At 51.5% G+C, this 19,198-nt stretch overlaps 1 protein-coding gene across 1 annotated transcript in view; it reads right to left on the bottom strand.

Moving 5' to 3' along the window:
* Positions 1–3,546: 3,546 nt before the first annotated feature.
* LOC110481100 (integrin alpha-X-like) overlaps positions 3,547–19,198 on the bottom strand; it is a gene marked incomplete at its 5' end in the record, with an annotated part of 37,099 nt that continues 21,447 nt past the window's right edge. The window contains 12 exons of the mRNA XM_077789535.1: positions 3,547–3,702; positions 5,204–5,314; positions 7,553–7,645; positions 8,325–8,438; positions 10,477–10,545; positions 11,370–11,477; positions 11,875–11,956; positions 13,284–13,361; positions 13,511–13,590; positions 14,332–14,439; positions 16,058–16,199; positions 18,761–18,834. Coding sequence (XP_077645661.1) covers positions 3,619–3,702; positions 5,204–5,314; positions 7,553–7,645; positions 8,325–8,438; positions 10,477–10,545; positions 11,370–11,477; positions 11,875–11,956; positions 13,284–13,361; positions 13,511–13,590; positions 14,332–14,439; positions 16,058–16,199; positions 18,761–18,834 — 1,143 coding nt within the window. The remainder of the gene's footprint in view (positions 3,703–5,203; positions 5,315–7,552; positions 7,646–8,324; positions 8,439–10,476; positions 10,546–11,369; positions 11,478–11,874; positions 11,957–13,283; positions 13,362–13,510; positions 13,591–14,331; positions 14,440–16,057; positions 16,200–18,760; positions 18,835–19,198) is intronic.

Here is a 19,198-nt window from a genome sequence, read left to right on the forward strand (position 1 = left end):
TTTTCCCCAATTTTTGAATTTTTTCCCCCAATTTGGGAATTTTTTCCCCATTTTTGGATTTTTTTCCCCATTTTTGGAATTTTCCCCCCCATTTTTGGGGTCCCCCCCACCCTTTTTGCCCGCTCATGAATATTCCGTGCCTCATTTGCATAACTCACATTCCGACTCCGCCTCCGCGCCGCTCCCGGCTCCTGGGGGGAAAATTTGGGGAATTTCTGGTGAATTTTGGGAAAAAATTTGGGAATTTTTTTTGGAAATTAAGAGAAAATTTTGGGGAAATTTTTGGCAATTTTGGGATTTTTTTGGGGGGAATTTTGGGGGAAATTTTTCGGGAATTTTGGGGGGAATTTGGGGGAATAATTCGGGAAAATTTGGGAGAAATTTGGAGAAATTTTGGAGGAAATTTTGGGCGACTTCTGAGGGAATTTTGGGGGAAATTTTGGGGAAAATTTGAGAATTTTTCAGGGAAATTTGAGGGACTTTTTGGGAAATTTTGAGAAAATTTGGGGGAATTCCGGGAATATTTTGGGGGGGTTTTTTGGGGGGAATTTTGGGGGGAGTTGGGGGGAAAATTTAGGGAAAAATTTGAAAAATTTTGGGAAAAAACCGAGAATTTTGGGGGGGTGTTTTGGGGATATTTTGGGGTATTTTGGGGGAATTTTGGGCGGATTTTTGGGGTTTTTTGGGGCCCCTCCCCCGCCCCCCCGGGGGAATTTTTGGGGTTTTTTTGGGGCCGGTCCGACCGGTCCCGGCCCCGCCCCCGACGCCGCGGAACCCCCCCGGGGCTCGATCCCAAAAAAATCCCAAAATAACCCCAAAAAAAGCCCCAAAAAACTCCCAAAATCCGCTGGAAAATCCCCCCCAAAAAATCCCCAAAATCCTCAAAAAATCCCTTTTAAAAAAAACCCAAAAAAACCCCAAAAATTCCCTAAAAAAACCCTTTAAACACCCCCCTAAAAATCCCAAAATAACCCCAAAAAAAGCCCCAAAAATCTCCCAAAATCCGATGGAAAATCCCCCCCGAAAAATCCCCAAAATCCTCAAAAAATCCATTTAAAAAAAAAAGGAAAAAAAAAATCCCCAAAATTCCCTAAAAGTCCCATTTCAACCCCCCCCAAAAATCCCAAAATAACCCCAAAAAATCCCCAAAAATGCCCTTAAAAAACCCCAAAAATCCCCAAAAATTCCCCCAATTATCCCTAAAAACCCGAAAAATCCCCCAAAATTCCCCAAACCCCCCCCAAAAATCCCAAAAACCTCCCAAACCCCCAAAAACCTCCCTAAAATCCCAAAAACACCAAAATAAACCCCAGAAAATCCCAAAAAAATAAAAAAAACCCAAAACCCCCCCAGAAAATCCCAAAAAACCCAAAAAAACTCCCAAACCTCCCAAACCCACCCCAAAAAATCCCAAAAATTCCCCTAAAATCCCCCAAAAATCCCAAAAAAACCCTAAAACCCCAAAAACCTCCCCAAAATTCCCAAAAATTCCCCAAAAATCCCCCAAACCCCCCCAAAAAACCCCCAAAAAACTTCCAAAAAATCCCCAAAATTCCCCTAAAATCCCCCAAAAATCCCAAGAAAACCCCTAAAAGCCCCCCAAAAACCCCAAAATTAAAAAAAAACTCCAAAAATTCACAAAAAACTTCCAAAAACCCCCAAGAACCCCCAAAAATTCCCCTAAACCCCCCCAAAAAACCCCAAAAATCCCAAAAAACCCCCAAAAATCTCAAAAAAACCCCAAAATTTTTTAAAAAAATCCCCAAAAAAATCACAAAAAACTTCCAAAAAATCCCCTCAACCCCCCCAAAACCCCCCAAAATCCCCCAAAAACCCCAAGAAAAGCCCCAAAATTCCCAAAAAAACCCAAAAAGTCCCAAAATCTCCCCAAAACTCACGGGGCAGCAGCAGCAGCAGCAGCAGCGGCGCGAGCGCTGTCGGGACCTGTCGCGACATGGGGGAGGGGCCCCGGGGGGATTTTGGGGGATTTTGGGGATTTTTGGGGATTTTTTGGGGATTTTGGGGGATTTTTGGGGATTTTTTGGGGATTTTTGGGGATTTTTGGGGGGTTTTTGGGGGTTTTGGGGGCGCGGCCGCCGCCGCCGCTTTTGGGGGGAATTTTGGGGCGCCCCAGGCCACGCCCACCGAGCCCCAAGCCACGCCCACCGCGCTATAAGCCACGCCCATCGAGCCCCAGGCCACGCCCACCGCACACAGGCCACGTCAATCGAACCCAAGCCACGCCCACCGAGCTCCAGGCCACGCCCACCGCACACAGACCACGTCAATCGAGCCCCAGGCCACGCCCACCGAGCCCCAGGCCACGCCCACCGCCTCCCGGCCACGTCAATCGAACCCAAGCCACGCCCACCGCGCCTCAAGCCACGCCCACCGCACGCAGACCACGTCAATCGAGTCTCAGGCCACGCCCACCGAGCCCCGGCCACGCCCACCTCGCTCCAGGCCACGCCCACCGCGCTACAAGCCACGTCAATCCAGCCCAAGCCACGCCCACTGCACCCAAGCCACGCCCACCGCCTCCAGGCCACGTCAATCGAACCCAAGCCATGCCCACCGAGCTCCAAGCCACGCCCAGTAGAGGAAAAGGGGCGTGGCTTATCCTGGCCCCGCCCCCAGCCTGGGAATTGGGGGGGGCCGGGCGGAATTTGGGGGAAATTTGGGGATTTTAGTGGAAATTTGGGCAGAATTTGGGGGTTTGGGGGTGAAATTTGGGCAGAATTTGGGGGTTTGGGGTGAAATTTGGGGATTTTTGGGAAATTTGGGGATTTGGGGTGAAATTTGGGCAGAATTTCGGGGTTTGGGGTGAAATTTGGGGATTTTTGGGAAATTGGGGGGTTTGGGGTGAAATTTGGGCAGAATTTCGGGGTTTGGGGTGAAATTTGGGGTGAAATTTGGGGATTTTGGGGAAATTGGGGGATTTGGGGTGAAATTTGGGCAGAATTTGGGGGTTTGGGGTGAAATTTGGCGATTTTGGGGAAATTTGGGGATTTGGGATGAAATCTGGGCAGAATTTCGGGGTTTGGGGTGAAATTTGGGGATTTTGGGGAAATTTGGGGATTTGGGGTGAAATTTGGGGATTTGGGGGAAATTTGGGGATTTGGGGTGAAATTTGGGGATTTTGGGGCAGAATTTGGGGGTTTCAGTAAAATCTTGACGGTTTTGGGGTGAAATTTGGGCAGAATTTGGCGGTTTTGGGGTCAGATTTTGGGATTTTGGGGTGAAATTTTGGGGTTTTTGGGGAGAAATTTGGGGTTTTGGGGTGAAACCCGGGGTTTGGGCTTTCAATTTTTGGAAAGGACTTTTAAAATCAATTTTTCAGGGACTTTTAAACCGAATTTTTAGAAGAATTTTCAAATTTTTCATTTTTTTATTGGATTTTAAAAATCCCTTCAAAAACGGATTTTTAAACTAATTTTTTCCCCCTTTTTCGCGCCTTTAATTGAATTTTCCCAACGGGTTTTACAACAAAAATTAACCAGTTCTAATGAATATTTAAATGAAGGTTTCATGAACTTTAATGGCATATTGAAATGAAGTTTCGAGGCATTTTAATGAGTATTTAAATGAGGTTTTCTGAGGAATTTTCCCCAAATTCTCTCAGCCCTGGGGGTCCCCGGGGGGGTCCCCGGGGGTCTCGGCGCCCTCCAGCATTTCCTTGTAGCGGCGCTTGAAGAATCCCAGCTGGAAATTTGGGGAGAAAAAAATCAAAATTAAAACCACCAAAAAACGCGCCCCGAAAAGCCCCAAAATCCTCCCAAAAATTCCCCCCAAATCCCCAGAGAATTCCCCTAAAAATCCCCAAAAACATCCCCAAAAATCCCCTGAAAAATCCCTTAAAATCCATTAAAATCCCCCCAATTTTCCCCAAAATTCCCCCCAAAAAATCCCCTTTAAAATCTCCCAAAAGTCCCACCAAAAATCCCTGAAAATCTCCTAAAAAATCCCGTAAACATCTCCCAAATCTCCCCCAAAAATTCCCAAAAAAATCCTCCCAAAATCCCCCCAGATTCCCCCCAAAAATCCCCCCAAATTTCCCTCCAAAAATTCCCCAAAAATCTCCCCAAAATCCCCAGAGAATTCCCCTAAAAATCCCCAAAAACATCCCCAAAAACCCCCTTTAAAATCCCCCCAAATTTCCCCCCAAAATCCCCTTTAAAATCTCCCCAAATCCCCCAAAAATTCCCCAAAAATCCCCCCCAAAAAAATCCCCAAAAATCCCCAGAGAATTCCCCAAAAATCGCCAAAAACCCCCACGGAATTCCCTTAAAAATCCCCCCAAAAACATCCCCAAAAACCCCCTTAAAAACTCCCTAAAATCCATTAAAATCCCCCAAAATTTCCCCAAAATTCCCCCCAAAAATTCCCTTTAAAATCTCCCAAAAATACCCTATAAAATATCCCCAAAATCCGCCAAAAATCCCCCCAAAAATCCCTCCAAAATCCCCCAAAAATCTCCCAAAAATCCCCCCCAAATTCCCCGAAAATCGTCCCAAAAATACCCCCAAAATCCCCTTTAAAATCCTGCCCAAAATCCCCTAAAAATCTCCCAAAATATTCCCAAATCCCCTAAAAAATCCCCTAAAAAATGTCCCCAAAATCCCCCAAAATCTCCCACAAAATCCCCAAAATCCCCAAATTTCCCAAAATTCCCCAAATGAATTTTTGGGGCTGAATTTTGATGGAGATTTTGGGGGAATTTTGGGGGGATTTGGGGAGAAATTTTTTGGACGATTTTTGGGGCAATTTTGGAAGGATTTTGGAGGGAATTTTGGCGGATTTTGGGGATTTTTGGGGCAATTTTGGGGGGATTTTTTGGGGATTTTTTGGGGAGATTTCAGGGGATTTTTGGAGCTTTTGGGGTGTTTGGGGAATTTTGGAGGATTTCAGGGAATTTTGGGGGATTTTTGGGGGGGTTTTGGGAGATTTTTGAGGGGATTTCTGGTGGATTTTGGGGGAATTTTGGGTGATTTTGGGGGCGATTTTGGGAGATTTTGAAGATTTGGGGGATTTGGGGGAATTTTGGGGAATTTTTGTGGGAATTTGGGTGGATTTGGGGGGGATTTGGGGGGAGATCTTTGAGGGGATTTTGGGGATTTTTGGGGAATTTTTGGGGGCGATGCTGGGGGAATTTGGGAATTTTGGAAATTTGGGGCGATTTTGGGCGATTTTGGGCATTTCTCACCTTGTAGAGCCCCAGGGCCACCAGGCCCAGCAGGAGGAGCCCCCCCAGGGACGCCCCCAAAATGAGGGGGAGGGGATTGGGGGGGTCCAGCAGCTCCAGCTCCGTCTGCACCTGGGGAACCCCAAAATTGGGGGAGAAACGCCGAAAATGGGGAAAAACCCAAAAAATGGGAAAGGGAAACCCAAAAAATGGGGAGAAACCCCCAAAAAATGGTGAAAACCCCCCAAAAAATGGGACAGGGAACCCCAAAATTGGGGAGAAACCCCAAAATTGGGGAAAAACCCAAAAATGGGTCAGGGAACCCCAAAATTGGGGGAGAAACCCCAAAAATGGTGAAAACCCCCAAAAAATGGTGAAAAAACCCAAAAAATGGGACAGGGAACCCAAAAATGGGGGAGAAATGCCGAAAATGGGGAAAAACCCAAAAATGGGTCAGGGAACCCAAAAATGGGGGAGAAACCCCGAAAATGGTGAAAAAAAAAACCCAAAAAATGGGACAGGGAACCCCAAAATTGGGGAGAAACCCCAAAAAATGTTGAAAAAACCCAAAAAATGGGACAGGGACCCCAAAAATGGGGGAGAAATGCCGAAAATGGTGAAAAAAAACCCAAAAAATGGGACAGGGAACCCCAAAATTGGGGAGAAATCCCAAAAACTGTTGAAAAAACCCAAAAAATGGGACAGGGAACCCAAAAAATGGGGAGGAACCCCAAAAATGGTGAAAAACCCCAAAAAATGGTGAAAAACCCCCAAAAAATGGGACAGGGAACCCAAAAAATGGGGAGAAACGCCGAAAATGGGGAAAAACCCCAAAAAATGGGACAGGGAACCCAAAAATGGGGGAGAAACGCCGAAAATGGTGAAAAAACCCCAAAAAATGGGACAGGGAACCCAAAAAATGGGAAGAAACCCCAAAAAATTGTGAAAAACCCCCAAAAATGGGACAGGGAACCCCAAAATGGGGGAGAAACCCCAAAATTGGGGCAGGGACCCCAAAAAATGGGTGAGGGACCCCAAAATTGGGTCAGGGATGCCGAAAATTGGGAAGAAACCCCCAAAAATGGGGAAGACTCCCCAAAATTATGGGAGGGACCCCAAAATTGGGGGGAGAAACGCCGAAAAATGGTGAAAACCCCCCGAAAACTTGGGGAGGGACCCCAAAATCGGGGGAGGGACCCCAAAAAATTGGGGAGATACCCCAAAATCGGGGGAGGGGCCCGAAATCCAGGTGTGCCCCCCCAAATCCAGGTGTGCCCCCCCCCAAAATCCAGGTGTGCCCCCCCCAAATCCAGCTGTGCCCCCCAAAATCCAGCTGTGCCCCCCCAAATCCAGCTGTGCCCCCCCCAAATCCAGCTGTGCCCCCCCAAATCCAGGTGTGCCCCCCCCCAAATCCAGCTGTGTGCCCCCCCAAATCCAGGTGTGCCCCCCCCAATCCAGGTGTGCCCCCCCCAAATCCAGCTGTGCCCCCCAAAATCCAGCTGTGCCCCCCCAAATCCAGCTGTGCCCCCCCAAATCCAGGTGTGCCCCCCCCAAATCCAGCTGTGCCCCCCCAAATCCAGCTGTGTCCCCCCAAATCCAGGTGTGCCCCCCCCAAAATCCAGGTGTGCCCCCCCCAAAATCCAGGTGTGCCCCCCCCAAATCCAGCTGTGCCCCCCCCAAAATCCAGGTGTGCCCCCCCCAAATCCAGCTGTGCCCCCCCAAAATCCAGGTGTGCCCCCCCAAATCCAGGTGTGCCCCCCCAAAATGGGGTGAGGGACCCCAAAACCAGGTGAGGAACCCCCCAAAATCCAGGTGTGCCCCCCCCAAAATCCAGCTGTGCCCCCAAAATCCAGCTGTGCCCCCCCAAATCCAGCTGTGCCCCCCCAAATCCAGGTGTGCCCCCCCAAATCCAGCTGTGGCCCCCAAATCCAGGTGTGCCCCCCCAAATCCAGGTGTGCCCCCCCAAATCCAGGTGTGCCCCCCCAAATCCAGGTGTGTCCCCGCAAAATCCAGGTGTGCCCCCCAAAATCCAGCTGTGCCCCCCCAAAATCCAGCTGTGCCCCCCCCAAAATCCAGGTGTGCCCCCCAAATCCAGGTGTGCCCCCCCAAATCCAGGTGTGCCCCCCCAAATCCAGGTGTGCCCCCCCCAAATCCAGGTGTGCCCCCCCCAAAATCCAGGTGTGCCCCCCCCAAATCCAGGTGTGCCCCCCCCAAAATCCAGGTGTGCCCCCCCCAAATCCAGGTGTGCCCCCCCCAAATCCAGGTGTGCCCCCCCCAAAATCCAGGTGTGCCCCCCCAAATCCAGGTGTGCCCCCCCAAAATCCAGGTGTGCCCCCCCAAATCCAGGTGTGCCCCCGCCGCGCCCCTCACCTGCAGCTCGGTGCCCCCCCAGGTGTTCTGGAAGCGGGCGTGGTCGAAGCTCACCTGGGCCCAGCTCTGCACCACCAGCCGGGGCAGCGCCAGCTGGGCGGGCACGGGGGCACAGGTGAGGGCCCAGGTGTGCCCAGGTGTGCCCAGGTACCCCCCAGGTGTGACCAGGTGTGTCCCAGGTACCCCCAGGTGTGACCAGGTGTGTCCCAGGTACCCCCCAGGTGTGACCAGGTGCCCCCCAGGTGTGCCCAGGTGCCCCCCAGGTGTGACCAGGTGTGTCCCAGGTACCCCCAGGTGTGCCCCAGGTGTGCCCAGGTGTGCCCCAGGTGTGCCCCAGGTGTGTCCAGGTACCCCCAGGTGTGCCCAGGTGTGCCCAGGTAACCCCCAGCCATGCTCAGGTACCCCCAGGTACCCCCCAGGTGTATTCCAGCTGTGCCCAGCTGTGCCCAGGTGTGCCCCAGGTACCCCCCAGGTACCCCCAGGTATGCCCAGGTGTGCCCAGGTACCCCCCATGTGTGTCCAGGTGCACCCCAGGTGTGACCAGGTGTGCCCCAGGTGTGCCCAGGTGTGCCCAGGTGTGCCCCAGGTACCCCCAGGTGTATCCCAGGTGCGCCCAGGTGTGTTTTTACCCCCCCAGGTACCCCCCAAACCCCCCAAAATCCCCATTTTTCACCCGATTTCCACCGGGTTTTTTTTGCCCCGCCCCTCCCAGCCGTGCCCAGGTGTGCCCAGGTGTGCCCAGGTGTGCCCAGGTGTGCCCAGGTGCCCTCACCTGCCGCACCGGCTCCAGCCGGAGCCGCCCCCCCAGGCGGAAGCTCCAGAGGCGGGGGGGGCGCAGGGGGGGGAGGGAACAGCGGAACAGCCAGCAGGGGGAGGAGGGACAGGCCTGGAAAAGCGGGAAATTCGGGGGGAAAAATCCCAATTTTGGGAAAAAAATCCCAAATTTGGGGAAAAAAAATCCCAAATTTGGGGAGAAAAAAAAAAATTCGGGGGGGGGGGGGAAATAAGAAATTTGAGGGGAAAAAAAAAAATCCCAACTTTAGTGGGGGGAGAAATCCCAAATTTGGCGGGGAAATCCCAAATTTGGGGGAAAAAAAAAATCCCAACTTTCGGGGGGAAAAGGTCCAAATTTGGGAAAATAATCCAAAATTAGGGGGAAAAAAAAACCCGAAATTTTTCCCATTTCCGTGTTGATTTTCCCCCATTTTCCGGGAATTTTCCCGATTCCGGGTGAATTTTCCCCGATTTTGAACCAAATTTTCCCATTTCCAGGTGAATGTTCCCGATTCTGGGTGGATTTTCCCATTTCCAGGTGGATTATCCCATTTCCAGGTGAATTTTGCCAGTTTTTTCCTGGGATTTTCCCAATTCCAGGTGAATTTTCCCATTTCCAGGTGAATTATCCCCAATTTTGAACGGGATTTTCCCATTTCCAGGTGAATTTTCCCTTTTTTTCCCGGGATTTTCCCATTTTTCCCGGGATTTTCCCATTCCCAGGTGATTTTCCCCATTTCCAGGTGATTTTTCCCATTTTTCCCGGGATTTTCCCGGTTATTCCAGGTGATTTTTCCCATTTTTCCCAGGTGAATTTTCCCATTCCCAGGTGAATTTTCCCCATTTTCCCCGGGATTTTCCCGGTTTATCCCGGAATTATTCCATTTCCAGGTGAATTTTCCCATTCCCAGGTGGATTTTCCCCATTTTTCCCAGGTGAATTTTCCCCATATTTCCCAGTTGATTTCCCCATTCCCAGGTGAAATTCCCCATTTCCCACTGAATTTTCCCGATTTCGGCATTTTTCGCCCCATTCCCAGGTGAAATTCCCCATTTTCCCGGTGAATTTTCCCGGTGAATTTTCCCGATTTCGGCGTTTTCCGCCCCATTCCCAGGTGAAATTCCCCATTTTTCCCACTGGATTTTCCCGATTTCGGCGTTTTTCGCCCCATTCCCAGGTGAAATTCCCCATTTTCCCGGTGGATTTTCCCGATTTCGGCGTTTTTTGCCCCATTCCCAGGTGAAATTCCCCATTTTTCCCGGTGGATTTTCCCGATTTTGGCGTTTTTTGCCCCATTCCCAGTTGATTTCCCATTCCCAGGTGAAATTCCCCATTTTCCCGGTGAATTTTCCCCATATTTCGCAGTTGATTTCCCATTCCCAGGTGAAATTCCCCATTTTCCGGTGAATTTTCCCGATTTCGGCGTTTTTCGCCCCATTCCCAGGTGAAATTCCCCATTTCCCGGTGAATTTTCCCGATTTCGGCGTTTTTCGCCCCATTCCCAGTTGATTTTCCCATTCCCAGGTGAATTTTCCCCATATTTCCCGGTGGATTTCCCCACTTCCAGGTGAAATTCCCCATTTTCCCGGTGGATTTTCCCGATTTCGGCGTTTTTCGCCCCATTCCCAGTTGATTTCCCCATTCCCAGGTGAATTTTCGCATTCCCAGGTGAAATTCCCCATTTTCCCACTGGATTTTCCCGATTTCGGCGTTTTCTGCCCCATTCCAGGTGATTTTCCCCATTTTCCCCGGGATTTCCCCATTTTTCCCAGGTGGATTTCCCCATTCCCAGGTGAAATTCCCCATTTTCCCGGTGAATTTTCCCGATTTCGGCGTTTTTCGCCCCATTCCCAGGTGATTTCCCCATTCCCAGTTGATTTTTCCCATTCCCAGGTGAATTTTCCCATTCCCAGGTGAATTTTCCCCATATTTCGCAGTTGATTTCCCCATTCCCAGGTGAAATTCCCCATTTTTCCCGGTGAATTTTCCCGATTTCGGCGTTTTTTGCCCCATTCCCAGGTGAAATTCCCCATTTTTCCCACTGAATTTTCCCGATTTCGGCGTTTTTTGCCCCATTCCCAGGTGAAATTCCCCATTTTTCCCACTGAATTTTCCCGATTTCGGCGTTTTTCGCCCCATTCCGCACTCACCGCCAGGGGGCGCTGGGGGCCCGCGCCGGCCCCGCGCGGCTCCGGCCGCTCCGCGCAGCGCGGCCGCTCCTGCGGGTTTGGGCCATTTTCGGCCATTTTGGGCCATTTTGGGCCATTTTCGGCCATTTTCGGCCATTTTCGGCCATTTTGGGCCATTTTCGCCCTTTTCCGCCATTTTGGGGCATTTCGGGAATTTTTGGGGCATTTTCCGGACATTTTTTGGGAGGTTTTGGGGCCGTTCTTGAGGATTTTGGGGCCGTTTTTGTGGCCATTTTTAGGGATTTTTGGGGACAATTTTGGGGGAATTTTAGGGGGATTTGGGCAATTTTGGGAATGTTGGGAATTTTTGGGGACATTTTTGGGGAACTTTTGGGGTAATTTTGGGGCGTTTTAGGGGTAATTCTACGGGATTTTGGGACCATTTTTGGGGTATTTTGGGGGGAATTTGGGGGAATTTTGGGCCTTTTTGGGGGTAATTTTTTGGGGATTTTTGGGCCCTTTTTGGGGTAATTTTTGGGGATTTGGGGCCATTTTTGGGGTAATTTTGGGGGACTTGGGGCCATTTTTGGGGTAATTTTTGGGGATTTGGGGCCATTTTTGGGGTAATTTTTGGAGATTTTTGGGCTGGTTTTGGGGTAATTTTTGGAGATTTTTGGGCTGGTTTTGGGGTAATTTTGGGGGATTTTGGGGCTGTTCTTGTGGCTGTATTTAGGGGATTTTTGGGCCGTTTTTGGCGTAATTTTGGGGGATTTTTTGGGGGGATTTTGGGGGATTTTTGGGCCATTTTTGTGGCTGTATTTTGGGGATTTTTGGGCCATTTTTGGGGGGATTTTTGGGGATTTTTGGGCCGTTTTTGGGGTAATTTTTGGGGATTTTGGGGGCGGGGCCGGTACCTGCTCAGGTGTGAGCTCCAGGTGCTCCCAGAGCGGCTCCGGGCCCAGGTGAGACGGGACCAGGAAGGAAACGTTGGCGGCGACGCCGCGCTGGCCCAGGACCTTCACCTGGGGACAGGTGAGACACGGACAGGTGAGATGGACAGGTGAGACATGGACAGGTGAGATGGACAGGTGAGACATGGACAGGTGAGATGGGACAGGTGAGATGGACAGGTGAGACATGGACAGGTGAGATGGACAGGTGAGATGGACAGGTGAGACATGGACAGGTGAGAGATGGACAGGTGAGACATGGACAGGTGAGATGGGACAGGTGAGACATGGACAGGTGAGATGGGACAGGTGAGATGGACAGGTGAGACATGGACAGGTGAGACATGGACAGGTGAGACATGGACAGGTGAGATGGGACAGGTGAGATGGACAGGTGAGATGGACAGGTGAGACATGGACAGGTGACACAGATGACGTCACACGGGTGATGTCACACAGGTGAGCTCACCTGGTAGTGGTGGGTGACGGGGGCAGAGGGGGGAAGGGCCCCGCCCTTGGTGATGTTCAGGTAACGCGTGGAGTCGGGGGAGCTGCGGACAGGTGGGACAGGTGAGACACAGGTGGGACATGGACAGGTGGGACACAGGTGGGACACAGGTGACACACACAGGTGACACACACAGGTGTGACACACACAGGTGACACACAGGTGTGACACAGGTAACCCCCCCAGGTGTGACACAGGTGACATCACACAGGTGTAACACACACAGGTGTGACACACACAGGTGTGACACACACAGGTAACCCCCCCAGGTGTGACACAGGTGACACACACAGGTGTGACACACACAGGTGACACACAGGTGTGACACAGGTGACACACACAGGTAACCCCCCCAGGTGTGACACACACAGGTGACACACACAGGTGTGACACACACAGGTGACACACAGGTGTGACACACACAGGTGACACACAGGTGTGACACAGGTGACACACACAGGTGTGACGCACAGGTGTGACACAGGTGGCACACACAGGTGACACACAGGTGACACACAGGTGTGACACAGGTGACACACACAGGTAACCCCCCCAGGTGTGACACACACAGGTGACACACAGGTGTGACACAGGTAACCCCCCCAGGTGTGACACAGGTGACATCACACAGGTGTGACACACACAGGTGTGACACACACAGGTGTGACACACACAGGTGACACACAGGTGACACACAGGTGTGACACAGGTGACACACACAGGTAACCCCCCCAGGTGTGACACACACAGGTGTGACACACACAGGTGTGACACACACAGGTGACACACAGGTGTGACACAGGTGACACACACAGGTAACCCCCCCAGGTGTGACACACACAGGTGTGACACACACAGGTAACCCCCCGAGGTGTGACACAGGTGACACACACAGGTAACCCCCCCAGGTGTGACACACACAGGTGACACACACAGGTGTGACACACACAGGTGTGACACAGGTGACATCAAACAGGTGTGACACACACAGGTGTGACACACACAGGTGACACACAGGTGTGACACAGGTGACACACACAGGTGACACACACAGGTGTGACACACACAGGTGTGACACAGGTGACCCCCCCAGGTGTGACACAGGTGACACACACAGGTGTGACACACACAGGTGTGACACACACAGGTGTCACACACAGGTGTGACACACACAGGTGTGACACAGGTGACACACACAGGTGTCACACACAGGTGTGACACACACAGGTGTGACACAGGTGACACACACAGGTGACATCAAACAGGTGTGACACACACAGATGACACACACAGGTGACACACAGGTGTGACACACACAGGTGACACACAGGTGTGACACAGGTGACCCCCCAGGTGACCCCCCAGCTCACCTGGCCAGCACCAGGAACACCTGGTACCTGACGGCGATGGCGACGCTCTGGCTCCGCCCAGCGGGGCCACCGTTGTCACTGCGGGGGGGGACAGGTCAGCTCACCTGGGCACACCTGGGCACACCTGGGCACACCTGGGCACACCTGGGCACACCTGGGCACACCTGGGATCACCTGGGATCACCTGGGCACACCTGGGCACACCTGGGATCACCTGTCCATCTCACCTGGTGGCCTGGGCTGTCACCTCCAGGCTGTCGCCGAGTTCAGCGTCCGAGGGCACGTCCAGAGTGAGCCGGAAAATCACCTGGGGACAGGTGAGGGACAGGTGAGATGGACAGGTGAGACAGGTGAGACATGGACAGGTGAGATGGACAGGTGAGATGGACAGGTGAGACATGGACAGGTGAGATGGACAGGTGAGACATGGACAGGTGACACAGGTGAGATGGACAGGTGAGATGGACAGGTGAGACATGGACAGGTGAGATGGACAGGTGAGATGGACAGGTGAGATGGGACAGGTGAGATGGACAGGTGAGATGGGACAGGTGAGACATGGACAGGTGAGATGGGACAGGTGAGATGGGACAGGTGAGATGGACAGGTGAGATGGACAGGTGAGACATGGACAGGTGAGATGGACAGGTGAGATGGGACAGGTGAGATTGGACAGGTGAGATGGACAGGTGAGATGGACAGGTGAGACATGGACAGGTGAGATGGGACAGGTGAGATGGGACAGGTGAGACATGGACAGGTGAGACATGGACAGGTGAGATGGGACAGGTGAGATGGACAGGTGAGATGGACAGGTGAGACATGGACAGGTGAGATGGACAGGTGAGATGGGACAGGTGAGATTGGACAGGTGATATGGACAGGTGAGATGGACAGGTGAGACATGGACAGGTGAGATGGGACAGGTGAGATGGGACAGGTGAGACGGACAGGTGAGACATGGACAAGTGAGATGGACAGGTGAGAGATGACGTCACACAGGTGACACCGATGACGTCACACAGGTGTGGCCGATGACGTCACTCACCTGCGCCCCCGCCCGCAGCAGCGGCGGCTGCACCTGGCAGCGCGTGCGCCGGCCCCGCCCCTCCGGGGGCTCCGAGTGGCACCGCAGGGACCCCGAGCGCGGCCGGGACTGGGGAAACTGGGATGGACTGGGAGGAACTGGGAGGGACTGGGAGGAACTGGGAGGAACTGGGAGGGAACTGGGAGGGACTGGGAGGGACTGGGATGGAACTGGGATAAACTGGGAGGGACTGGGAGGGACTGGGAGGGACTGGGATGGAACTGGGATAAACTGGGAGGGACTGGGAGGGACTGGGATGGAACTGGGATAAACTGGGAGGGAACTGGGAGGGACTGGGAGGGACTGGGAGGGACTGGGAGGGAACTGGGATAAACTGGGAGGGACTGGGAGGGAACTGGGAGGGACTGGGAGGGACTGGGAGGGAACTGGGATGGATTGGGAGGGATTGGGAGGGAACTGGGATGGATTGGGAGGGATTGGGAGGGAACTGGGATAAACTGGGAGGGACTGGGAGGAACTGGGAGGGAACTGGGAGGGACTGGGAGGAACTGGGATGGACTGGGAGGGAACTGGGAGGGACTGGGAGGGAACTGGGAGGGACTGGGAGGGAACTGGGAGGGACTGGGAGGGACTGGGAGGGAACTGGGATGGATTGGGAGGGATTGGGAGGGAACTGGGATAAACTGGGAGGGACTGGGAGGGACTGGGAGGGAACTGGGAGGAACTGGGATAAACTGGGAGGGACTGGGAGGAACTGGGAGGGACTGGGAGGGACTGGGAGGGACTGGGAGGAACTGGGAGGGAACTGGGATGGACTGGGAGGGAACTGGGAGGGAACTGGGAGGAACTGGGAGGAACTGGGAGGGACTGGGAGGGAACTGGGAAGGACTGGGAGGAACTGGGAGGGAACTGGGAGGGACTGGGAGGGAACTGGGAGGGAACTGGGAGGGACTGGGAGGGGACTGGGAGGGAACTGGGATGGACTGGGAGGGACTGGGAGGGAACTGGGAGGGAACTGGGAGGGACTGGGAGGGAACTGGGACAAACTGGGTTATACTGGTTTATACTGGGAGGGAACTGGGAGCACTGGGAGGGTTTTTGGGGCATTTCTGGCATGGTTTTGGGGAATTTTTTGGGTGTTTTTGGGGCATTTTTGGGCTATTTCGGGATGGGGTTTCCGGGCTGTTTTGGGGTAAATTTTGGGGATTTTTGGGGCGTTTTTGGGCTATTTCAGGCAGGATTTTGGGGATATTTCGGGCAGGATTTTTGGGATATTTCAGGCAGGATTTTGGGGGATTTTTGGGATATTTCGGGCAGGATTTTTGGGCTATTTCAGGCAGGATTTTGGGGCTATTTCGGGATGGGGTTTCCGGGCTGTTTTGGGGTAATTTTGGGGATTTTTGGGGTGTTTTTGGGCTATTTCAGGCAGGATTTTTTGGCTATTTCGGGATGGGGTTTCCAGGGTGTTTTGGGGTAATTTTGGGGATTTTTTGGGGCGTTTTTGGGATATTTCAGGCAGGATTTTGGGGATATTTCAGGCAGGATTTTTGGGCTATTTCGGGATGGGTTTTCCGGGGTGTTTTGGGGTAATTTTGGGGATTTTTGGGGCATTTTTGGGATATTTCAGGCAGGATTTTTGGGCTATTTCGGGCAGGATTTTTGGGCTATTTCGGGATGGGGTTTCCGGGCTGTTTTGGGGTAATTTTGGGGGTTTTTGGGGCGTTACCTGCAGCACCTGCACCTTCCTGAAGCTGAGCTCGGGCGGGTGGCTGAGGGTGACCCCGGGCCCGAAGGAGCTCTCGCCGCGATTGCCGAGCGCCAGCCGCAGCTCCAGGGCGTCCCCCTCCCCCACCACCAGCACCCCTGGGCTGGGAGGGACCCAAAATATCCCAAAATAGCCCCAAAAAATAGCTGGGACAATGGCGCAGAAATTGGGAAAAAAAAACCACCAAAAAAACCCAAAAAATCCCAAAAAAATCCCAAAAAAATCCAAAATTCAGCCTCAGCTCCAGGGCGTCACCGTCCCCCACCACCAGCACCCCTGGGCTGGGAGGGACCCAAAATATCCCAAAATAGCCCCAAAAAATAACTGGGACAATGGCGCAGAAATTGGGAAAAAAAAAACACCAAAAAAAACCAAAAAATCCCAAAAAAATCCAAAATTCAGCCTCAGTTCCAGGGCGTCACCCTCCCCCACCACCAGCACCCCCGGCCTGGGAGAGACCCAAAATAGCCCAAAATAGCCCCAAAAATTAACTGGGACAATGGCGCAGAGATTGGGAAAAAAAAACAACCCAAAAATCCCAAAAAATCCCAAAAAAATCCAAAATTCAGCCTCAGCTCCAGGGCGTCCCCCTCACCCACCACCAGCGACCCTGGGCTGGGAGGGACCCAAAATATCCCAAAATAGCCCCAAAAATTAACTGGGACAATGGCGCAGAAATTGGGAAAAAAAAACACCAAAAAACTCCAAAAAATCCCCAAAAAATCCAAAATTCAGCCTCAGCTCCAGGGCGTCCCCCTCCCCCACCACCAGCACCCCTGGGCTGGGAGGGACCCAAAATATCCCAAAATATCCCAAAATAGCCCCAAAAAATAGCTGGGACAATGGCGCAGAGATTGGGAAAAAAAAACCACCAAAAAATCCAAAAAAAACCCCAAAAAATCCCCAAAAAATCCAAAATTCAGCCTCAGCTCCAGGGCGTCACCCTCCCCCACCACCAGCACCCCTGGGCTGGGAGAGACCCAAAATATCCCAAAATATCCCAAAATAGCCCCAAAAAATAACTGGGACAATGGCGCAGAGATTGGGAAAAAAAACCACCAAAAAAACCCAAAAAATCCCAAAAAAATCCCCAAAAAATCCAAAATTCAGCCTCAGCTCCAGGGCGTCCCCCTCCCCCACCACCAGCACCCCTGGCCTGGGAGGGACCCAAAATATCCCAAAATAGCCCCAAAAAATAACTGGGACAATGGCGCAGAAATTGGGAAAAGAAACAACCCAAAAATCCAAAAAATCCCCAAAAAATCCCCAAATTCAGCTTCAGTTCTAGGGCGTCCCCATCCCCCACCAGCGGCCCTGGGCTGGGAGAGACCCAAAATATCCCAAAATATCCCAAAATAGCCCCAAAAAATAACTGGGACAATGGCGCAGAAATTGGGAAAAAAAACAACCCAAAAATCAAAAAAATCCCCAAAAAATCCCCAAATTCAGCCGCAGCTCCAGGGCGTCCCCCTCCCCCACCACCAGCACCCCCGGCCTGGGAGAGACCCAAAATATCCCAAAATAGCCCCAAAAATTAACTGGGACAATGGCGCAGAGATTGGGAAAAAAAACCCACCAAAAAAACCCAAAAAATCCCCAAAAAATCCAAAATTCAGCCGCAGCTCCAGGGCGTCCCCCTCCCCCACCACCAGCACCCCCGGCCTGGGAGAGACCCAAAATATCCCAAAATAGCCCCAAAAAATAACTGGGACAATGGCGCAGAGATTGGGAAAAAAAACAACCCAAAAATCCCAAAAAATCCCAAAAAATCCCCAAAAAATCCAAAATTCAGCCTCAGCTCCAGGGCGTCCCCATCCCCCACCACCAGCACCCCTGGGCTGGGAGGGACCCAAAATATCCCAAAATAGCCCCAAAAAATTTCAGAAAATAGCCCAGAAATCGTGAAAAAAAAAAAAAAATTCCCATTTTTTCCCTCAATATTTCCCCAATATTTCTCCAATTTTTCCTCATTTTTTCCCCAAATTTTCCCCAATTGTTCCCCAAATTATCCCCATTTTCCCCTCAAATTTTCCCCATTTCCCCCATATTTCCCCAATTTCCCCCCATTTTCCCCCCAATATTTTCCCAATTTTTCCCCATTTTCACCCTCATTTTTTCCAAATTTTCCCAATTTTTCCCCCAATTTCCCCCCATTTTTTCCCAATTTTCCCAATTTTTTTCCCATTTTCCCCCAATATTTTATCAATTTTCCCCCAGTTTTTCCCAATATATCCCCAATTTTTCCCCCAATTTCCCCCCATTTTTTCCCAAATCTTCCCCAAATTCTCCCCCATTTTTCCCAATATTTCCCCATTTTTTCCCCCCCATTTCCCCCAATTTTTCCCAATTTCCCCCATTCCCCCCATTTCCCCCCAAATTTTCCCTATTTTTTCCCATTTTCCCCCCAATTTTTTCCCATTTTTTCCCCAATTTCCCCCCAATTTTTCCCCAATTTTTCCCAATTTCCCCCCATTTTTTCCCCAATATTTCCCCCCATTTTTCCCCAATTTCCTCCCCAATTTCCCCCTCATTTCCCCAATTTTTCCCCATTTTTTCCCCATTTTTTCCCCATTTTTTCCCCATTTTTTTCCCATTTTTTCCCCATTTTTTCCTCCATTTTTTCCCATTTTTCCCGAATTCCCCGGATTTTGCCCCAAATCTCACCCCGAGGCGTTCAGCTGCAGCCACAGCTCGTCCTGGCAGGCGTTGTCGGCGCCGCAGTCGTGCTCGAACGGCAGCTGGACCCGTTTTGGGGCAAATTTGGGATATTTTGGGTCAAAAAGAAATCCAATCAACATGCCGGGATATCAATTAAAAATTAATTTAACAAAAAACCCCAAAACTCCCCCCAAAAAACCCTCAAATTTCCCCCCGCCAAAAAAAGCAAATAAAAAACCGAAATTTCCCCCCAAAATCACAGAAATCCCCCCAAATCTCCCCAAATCCCCCCAAATCCCCAATTTCCCCAAATCCCCGGAAAATCCCCAAATTCCCCCAAAATTTCCCAAATCCCCCCCCAAATTCCCTATTTTCTCCCCCAAAATCCCCAATAATCCCCCCAAATCCCCCCGATTTTCCCAAAACCCCCCGATTTTCCCAATC

Source organism: Lonchura striata, chromosome 35 (assembly GCF_046129695.1).
Source record: "Lonchura striata isolate bLonStr1 chromosome 35, bLonStr1.mat, whole genome shotgun sequence".
Taxonomy (NCBI): domain Eukaryota; kingdom Metazoa; phylum Chordata; class Aves; order Passeriformes; family Estrildidae; genus Lonchura; species Lonchura striata.